Source organism: Alligator sinensis, unplaced genomic scaffold (assembly GCF_000455745.1).
Source record: "Alligator sinensis unplaced genomic scaffold, ASM45574v1 scaffold47_2, whole genome shotgun sequence".
Taxonomy (NCBI): domain Eukaryota; kingdom Metazoa; phylum Chordata; order Crocodylia; family Alligatoridae; genus Alligator; species Alligator sinensis.
In genome coordinates, this window is record NW_005842150.1 from 168444 (window position 1) to 177436 (window position 8993).

Here is an 8993-nt window from a genome sequence, read left to right on the forward strand (position 1 = left end):
TGACTTCTTGTCATCTAGCCAGGTCAAATAAAATAGGTTCTAGGCTTACCTCCCCATGAGAAGATGAGTACCCTGGTATCCCATGGCAGCATCCTAATCAGCAGGTCACAGGCCAGGCAAACCTGAGAGCAACTTTTTAGGCTGGGTCCCTGGGCAGCAAAGAGGGAAAGCAACCTGGAAGGAGAAGGAAAACAAGCAATGGGAGACTGGATCTGACTCAGGGAGATGGATGCTGTTCTGACAGGGGGAAGTGAGCCCTGGCTTCCATTGTTGTTGTGCATTTGCATTAGTGACACTGGGAAGACCCCCGCTGCTTTGCAAGTCCTTCCATGAGACTGGACTAGATGCCCAGCCTGAACTGCTTGGAAAGTCTTTGAGTGGCAATATTCATTACAATATTTCTTAATGCAGGATAGCCTTGTAGAAGACATGACCCAGAATTCCAAACAGGAAGGAGCGTGTGTCTATTTGGAGGGAGTAAACGAGACTTTCAGGAACTAAGAAAGCTCACACATGTGCAGTACTTCTCCAACCCTCTGTTATTAGTCACCCCTCTGCCCTTACAAGATACTGACTCTCCTTACTGTCCAAACTCTCTTGAAATCACGCGTCTTTGTGACACTTCTTGCCACATACCCACATTACGCAGGAGGTGGGGATTGGAGATCCATTTGTTTTAAGATCACCCTGTGCACTGCAGGACAGACTTCTCTCTCCCTAGTGTTGCTGCAACTCTATTGGACCAGACCCTACCCCCTATTGCTAAAATGCAGTCTAGAACAGTGTCATGATATAAAAGCACTGTGACTCCTAATGAAGTCGGTTTGCATGATTTGTCTGGCATTGAAGAGTCATTGCATGAACAGCCTTTGGAATAGTGTTCCCCCCTTCTGGCATGGGGAAGGGCCATCCTCCCTGGGTCAAAGAGTCCAGCTCCCTTTTGGCCCTGTGACTCTTTCCTTATTGGCCACCAATGCACCAGCTTCAAGAGAAGGAAATAGTTCACAGCCATATCTGCCCCATAGGTTGGGAGTTAGGGTACTCATAGATTCATAGAGTTATAGATGTAGGGTCAGAAAGGACCTAAGTAGATCTTCAAGTCTGACCCCCTGCCCTGGGCATGAGAGAATACTGGGCTCAAATGACCCCAGCTAGGTAATTGTCAAGCCTCCTCTTAAAGACCCCCAAGGTAGGAGCCAGCACCACTTCTCTTGGAAGTTGATTCCAGTTCCTAGCCGCCCTGACTACGAAGTAGTGCCTTCTAATGTCCAGCCTGAACCTACTGTCAAACAACTTATGGCCGTTATTCCTTGTTACTGCGGGAGATGTTGGAGGGAAAAGGGTCTCTCCCATTCCCCGCTGGTCCCCCTGCTGAGTTTATAGATGGTCACCAGGTCCCCTCTCAGCCTTCTCTTGTGAAGGGTGAACAGGTTTGGGTCCCATAGCCTCTCCTCGTAGGGTCTTCCCTGCTATCCCCTGATCATGTGAGTGGCCCTTCTCTGGACCCTCTCGATGCTGGCCACATCCCTTCTAAAGTGCAGCGCCCAGAACTGGATGCAGTACTCCAACTGCGGCCTGACCAGTGTCACATAGAGGGGAAGGATCACCTCCTTGGACCTGCTTGAGATGCATCTGTGGATGCATGACAAGGTGCCGTTAGCCTTACTGACCGCATCCTCACATTGGTGGCCCATGTTCATTTTGGAATCAATAATGACTCCAAGATCTCTTTATGCCTCTGTGCTGACGAGACGGGAGTTCTCCAGCCTGTAGGTCAGCTGCCGGTTCTTACTGCCCAAGTGCAGTACCCTGCACTTGTCAGTATTGAGTCCCATCCTATTTTCATTTGCCCACCCCTGTAACCTGTCAAGGTCCAGCTGTATCCTGTCCCTCCCTTCTAGCGTGCCCACCTCACCCCAAATCTTGGTGTCATCAGAGAATTTGAACAGGGTGATTTCACCCCCTCCTCCAAGTCGCTAATAAAGAAATTGAACAGTGCGGGCCCAAGGTCCAAGCCCTGGGGGACTCCACTGCCCACATTTCTCCAGGTCGAATATGACCCGTCCACCACCACTGGGTGCAGTCCCTCAGCCAATTTGCAACCCATCTGACTGTGTAGGCATCAATGTCACAGTCGCCTAACTTTTTAATGAGAATGGGGTGAGAGACAGTGTCAAAGGCCTTCCTGAAGTCCAGAAAGAATACATCCACCACGACACCTGCGTCCAATGATTTTGTGACCTGATCGTAGAAGGCAACCAGGTTGGTCTGACAGGACCTGCCCCTAATGAACCCATGCTGATTGCCCCTGATCATCATCCTCCCTGCTGGTCCTTCCCAGATGTGGTCCTGGATAATCTTCTCAAAGAGCTAGGATCGAAGTAAGACTAACGGGCCTATAGTTGCCCGGGTCCTCCCTCCTCCCTTTTTTGAAAATGGGGACCACATTGGCCTTCTAGTCATCTGGCACCTGGCCAGAGCACCACGAGCGCTTGTAAAGCTGTGCCAGGGGCCCCTCAATAACTTCTGCCAATTCCCTCAGCACCCTGGGGTGGAGAGCATCTGGACCTGCTGATTTGAACACATCCAGCCCCTCCAGAAGTTCCCTAACTCGGTCCTCCCTGACCCTACTCTACTAGGACGTATGGATTCAAGCATTCCCGAGCGTGAGAGGGGCGTAGAACTCGGGTCACTTATGTTGTGGGCAGGTGCTCTAACCATTAGGGTATTTACAGAGGAACCTTATGCTGTCTGTATATAGCTGCCAAGACAAAAGGCCTTGCTATTGCTGTCCCTTATGGCAGAGGGAGGGAGGATTCCTAACAGACAGACACATGTTAGCACAAATATAACCTCCCCATTAGAGTAAATGAAGTGCTTCCTGTGTAACTGAGGTGTCTAATTGCTGCCCAATGAAGTGAATAGGAGAGTGGTGTGACCCTGCTGGGTGAAGTATCATTTGTCTCCAGTGTATTTGCACCTTTTGAAAGGATAGGAAACTATACATCTACGCAGCTGGAATAGGATGCCTCCCTGACTCTCATCATCTACATCATGACAGGAGCTTAACATTTAGGGCTGGGTCTTATCTATTAGATACCTAAGTTGAATTAAGTGCCTAAGTTCAGTCTTGTTCCATCCCACTTGAGTCCCTGAAAAAACTGCTAACGCAAAAGGTAAGAGAACATCTTCATTCTCAGTGCCCTTTTGTGACTACATTTTAAGGCTAAAACATCCATGTGTTACAACAGTAAATACATGAATGGATTTTCAGGGACTAGAGCAGAGTGGAATAGAAGCATATCTAAGTGCCTAAGTCCACTTAAGTGTCTAATAGGTGGAATAGAATCTGGCCCTAGATGTCTAATAGGTAATGCAGGATTTAGCCCTTAGTGATCATCATCAAAAGACCTAATTTTTATTATCATTGCATGTTTATTAATGGGAGAAAATGTGTGGAGAAATTTTGCACTTTTTTTTTCAAATTGTGCTTGCACATAAATACCTTAGAGTACACTTCATTCTAATTTGCATGCATTTGCAGTTCTTCACCCTGCAGATTGACCTAAGTGGGCAGAACTGCATTTTCCAACTTCAGGGCACCTCTGTGTGTATGCAAGTTTGCCTTCATTATTACTTTGAAGGTTCTGTGTCCAAGGGGTTTTTTAACTTCATTTTAAAAATCAAGATGCGAGTATTTTTTCCAGGCCTCAGTTTAAATTACAAGTCAAAGCGAGGAGTCAAACCCAGGACTACTGACTCAGAATCTTGTGTCTTATTTACTGGGCTCTCTTATGGATTTGATTATTAAACTCCTATGAACTTTCTCTCCTCTGAAGATTAAAGCTTCTGTTTTCTTATTTTTAGTGGAAAGAGAAAATGTGCAGAAGAGGACCTTCACCAGGTGGATAAATCTACATTTGGGAAAGGTAAGACAGATAACAAATAGGCTATCTATTTGTAAAAATATTTTTTTTCACACACTTACCCCAAATACCACTGTGCTAACACATGTATACGCACCCCTCTACTGAAAATGTAGCTCCATGTACATGTCTTGATTTCATATATCATCTAGTATTGTTTATCTGTAAGTGGAAAGAGTTCTAGGACACAGAGTACATGCTCAGGCCTCTATTTTATATGTACCTTTGCCCTACATTCCTTTTGCAACAAAGAGAGATGCTGGATTGATTCTTCATCTAGTATTAGGCTGGTCATAAACAAATGAAGAATTACATTGCTCTAGAACCAGAAACTAGTCCAAGCCAAAGTTACATCTCCATGCTGTGAAAGGAAGATGAAAACTGGCTAGCTACTGAGATGGAAGAACAGCACAATAAGAAACATGTTTAAATAGCATCAAATTATCCAGAAGTTCAGAATTATTCTGATTTTTAAAGGAATTTATTAGGAAAGTTGAAATGTTTCTTTATTTGAGGAGAAGGGTGTATTTCTGTGTGGGCAAAAGGAGCTGTACTGTTGCTTTGATTTCTTGATTGGCTAACCTAATTTGTTATCTGTTTATGGTTATTTAATAGCAGCCGAGAGTTGCCACATATGCAAGTATGTGACTCAGAGATCTTTCTATGGGTGGCTTTTTTCCCTTTAAATCTAAATAATTAAGACATAAATGTATATAGTATGGTAGTTCAGGACTTTCCAGTAAAAAGAATGAAAGAGGACATTGCCAGCACCATCTTCAAGATGGACTGGAAAACCTAGTAATTTAAGCATCAGGAGTAACATAAATAGTTCCCTGAAATGTGATCAAACCCTTTACCTACAGTGCAGGGGAAAAGAGACTGTGTGTACACTTATAGTTAGGCTTGCCCTCTAAGCCTATGACCACCATCCAGTTCTATCATTAGCTGGCAGTCTTTCGGAGCTGCAGGCTGGAAGAGCCTGGCTCCAGTCCAATGCGGGCCAGCAGGTTTCAGTGGTACCGAGTTTTGACAGCATTCTGGAGGTGAGGAGTTTTGCCCCTGTCCATGCTGGGGCTGGACAGCTAGGAGCAGTGGAGATGGGAAGCAGGGGTGGGAAGGGGGCCAGGGAAAAGCAACAGTAGTACAGGAGCTGCTTCCAGTTGCCCAGTCCTGGTGCAGCTCTTTGCTGCCTGGTCCCCATGTGGACATGAGCAAAGCCTCCTCTCTAGACACTGCTGAAGCCCTCAGCCACTAACGCACCACGAAAGTCCTCTGGCTCCATTAGCCAGATCTGGTCCATGGCCTGCATGTTGCTGACCCCTGGGTTAAACTGTAAACTTCTTCGTTCAACCCAAAGTAGCAGCCCAGCCTGAGCTTGAAAACTGTGAACTGCCAAGCACGAGGTCAATCCTTGCATCACTCACTTCCTAGCTTACCCCCTTTTGCAGTGTGTTTTGGAACTTACACTAGTGTGCAGGCCTGGAGCACAGGAAATCTCCCACTAGCCATTTCATAATTCCCTGTTCCTGACTTCCAGCCCTTTGCACTTCCTCTTTTTACTGCCCATAACAAGAGACAGGCCTGGAAGGAAAGGATGCATAGACTGACTCCTGGAAGGCCTCCACATTGCAAATAAGAAGCTCATGGACCCTGTTGGTACAGACTAAAGGGTGGTGTGGATGGGGAAGGGCAGCTCACATGGGCTAGTTGAGAGCAAACTCAAGACTGACTTTAAATATCAGTGTAGACACACTTGGAATTCCCTCTATTTCCTGTTTGTGGGTAGGAAGGATGGGACCTTACAAATGAGACAGTCACTCCTATATTTAGACATTTATAACACCATGGTCTTTTACATAAGTAGGAATGTCTCATTCTCCTATGTCTCTGCTGCTACACTATGCTTTGGATCTGATGCTGCAAATCCAACTCACAATGCTCCTACTCACAGTGTACTCACAAGTAGCTTGAAGTTGAGTGATACTGCTCACATAAGTAAGAGGTACACAGTCTAAAATCTTCCCAGAGGAGAATGTATTATTACTGAAGTGGCAACAAACAGCTTAATACAGTTCAAGACTCAGAGCTAAAGTATGCCCTGAGAACTCAAATTGAAGGCCCAGTTCTGCCCTGAACAGTTTATGCTATGTGACGTTGTTTTTATCTAGCCACCACAATACCAAGAGAAGTGACTGCATTTCACTGGTGTTGTAGGTATGTGATCTGTAAAATGATTTTAGATGAAAGGCACTAAGTACAATGTAATTGCTGAAGCCCACTGTCCTGCAGTGTCTGTTACTGGAGGAAAGAAGGGGTCTTCTTAATTTTTTCATTGAAATTCAGAATAAAGTTAGCAGTAATGTTTTGACTGTGAGATCTTTGGGAACAATCCACTGTACAAAGTGAGACTGTGTAATTCCTTTGTGAATCAGACCTGAGCATTTGAAACTAACTGCAATTTGAAATCTGTCAAAAATGCTTGCTGAGCATCTGGCTTCTGAAAAAGTTATTTAATTTACAAAAGGAATTAGATCATGAAAAGGGCTGCAGGGTGCTGTTAATTCTACCATACCAAGCACATGAAGTCTTAGGAACATTAGGAGCACATGGAGTGTTTTCTCTGGATTACTTACAATTTTTTTTTTCTTCCCCTGCTGCCACATAGCAAAATGCTCTTTTAACTGAAGGCAATGTCTGCTGCTGCCCCTGTTTGCTGGAATTGTCAAAGTTAAACGTATTTATCTGGATAATGAGAACAGTGCTAAATTACTTCATAGCCATAGGAAGACTTCTTGATATTGGGGAATACCTTCTGAAGGACTGGTCTATTGTTGCTTTCTGCCAGCTCCTCCTCTATCTTTAAAGAAAGAAAAGAAGAACCTCTTCAAGGGCCTTCTCTGATTTAGTGGGTTCTCATTTTCCAAAATGCCAAATATTGTCATGCGCCTGAGATGAACCTGGTTACTTGCAATCTCCATGAGCTGTAGTGGCGGTGCTCTGAGTGCTCAACAGCTGACAAGTTTGAGTGCTTTTTATGTTGGAAGTTATAAAGGACAATAAATAGAAGATTTTATAATAAAAAGAAATACAATGTTTACTCTTTGGTTGAAAGTGTGTTGTGGCTCTTCAATTAATATTTTTCTCTCTGGGCATCATGGACTATGGTTCTTGGCTGGATAAAAGACTAATCACAAGACTATCCTATTCCAAATTGCCCAAAGCTGTGCTTAATCATATGGGACTGTGCAGACCAACTACAGAAGTAAAGGAGTGGTCTTTAGGGACAGATAACCCAAGCAGAGGGTAATTTCTGCAGATGGGGGCTGAACTGAGTTGGCTGTGTGCCTCACAGTGAACACATCATCAGACACCTACGTGGATGAAGGAGATGGCTCCCTTTGGAGAGGTTTCCAGAAAAAGGAGAATTGCAATCTGTGAAATTGCCATTCATTTAAAGCATATTAAAAATCCTTGGAAATAGAATAGCACCAAGGGAAGCTTTACAAAGTAAACCACACTATACTGTCACTGGCCTAGATTGTGGTCCTACCTCTGCATGACACAAGAGCAACACCATTGAGCTTATGCTGGTGTAAGTGAGAGAGAATACTGCTCCCTTCGCTGCCCACACTATATTTACTTGTTTAGGGCCAAATTTAGAAGTCTATATTTGTGGCTATGCTCTCATGTAAATCTGGAATAACTCCTTTGACATCACTGTATTTGTTTAAATGAGACCAGAATTTCAGTTTTAACTCTGTCCATACTCAGAAAAAGCTTCCACTTTTGCTAATAAACTTGAAGTTGAGAGAAGTTGCTCTTACAATTCATTCATAAATTCTCTGTTTTGTAACATTTCACTCATCTCCTTCATAAACGGTTGTGATTTACCAAGTGCTGCTGTTAAAAAGTAACTAAGCCCTGTACAGTCAATATTTTTCTTTTCCTCGCAGCGCAATCCTCCTCTGAAAGTGAGAGACCTGTTTGTTGATATTCAGGATGGGAAAATCTTGATGGCTTTATTGGAGGTCCTGTCAGGACAAAAACTGGTATGCATGCAATAGAGAAATACTTCTGTATGGTATCCTCTCTGTGTTTCTTTGAATGTATATGTGAACACAAATATATCTGCATATAAAGAGCCAGACGCTCTCTTTCACAGTACTGTAAAGATAATGGGTTCTTCACCAAACCAGTTATGGTTCGTTCACACTGTAATTTGGCCTTCTATGCTGTGTAGCTGCCATGTGGTTAGGGCCTTAAACTAATGAGGGATCAGCATAAGCTTCTATACCTCTGGGGGTTCACCCAGACTTTCATTTGTTAATATTTGTAATGTGTGTTGAGATTTCCAAATGAAGGGTACTGTAGAAGGGGCAATGTGCTATTCTTGGAAGAGCTGTCATTTTAGGCTACATACAGACATTATACCTGTAAAGTCCCTTCCAGCCCCTAACAGCTATGAAACTATTGTGCTTTAAGTGCACTGAAAGTGCTTGAAAGCCATAACTGAACAGACATTTATGGCTCTTAGAGTGCTTTAAAAATGGTGGATTGCACTCTAAGTTAACCCTCGATGGATGAGGTCTGTGCTATTTCCCACTGAAGATTAATTTAGAGCATAATCACTGCCATCCCAGGTGGTAGAGTGCAAGGCTGCACTCTAGCCTCAAGCAGAGCTTGTTTGCTCTCCCCATGCACCAGGCTGACCCTGCCTTCTCCGCTATCACTGACTAGGGGCAGTGGCACCACCTGAGCCCAGCCCCACCACCTCCCTACATCCAGCTGTGAACTGCCCCAGCCCTGCAGCCCAGTCAGGGAGGCCACAGGGACATAGAATCCAGACCCCTTTCCCCCCAGGTTCCCCAGGCTGGCCGGGAGGGCTGCCCAGCCAGGGGGACCACAGGGGAAGGAGTCTGGGGTCTCTTTCCCCACAGCAGCCCCAGCCTTGTAGCATGCTGCTGCCTGGCCAGGGCTGCTGTAGGGACACAGAGCCCAGATCCCTTTCCCCCGCAGCCCCCCTGGCAATGCAGTGGTGGATTGCAGAGCCAGCGCTGGCCAGGAGGA

General features: G+C 45.0%; 1 protein-coding gene across 1 annotated transcript in view; it reads left to right on the plus strand.

The window, feature by feature from the left end:
* The first annotated feature begins 2644 nt into the window (after positions 1-2644).
* Positions 2645-8993, plus strand: part of CLMN (calmin) — a 48660-nt gene continuing 42311 nt past the window's right edge. The window contains exons 1-3 of the mRNA XM_006025496.3: positions 2645-2666; positions 3868-3929; positions 7880-7975. Of these exons, the coding sequence (XP_006025558.1) occupies positions 2645-2666; positions 3868-3929; positions 7880-7975 (180 nt within the window). The remainder of the gene's footprint in view (positions 2667-3867; positions 3930-7879; positions 7976-8993) is intronic.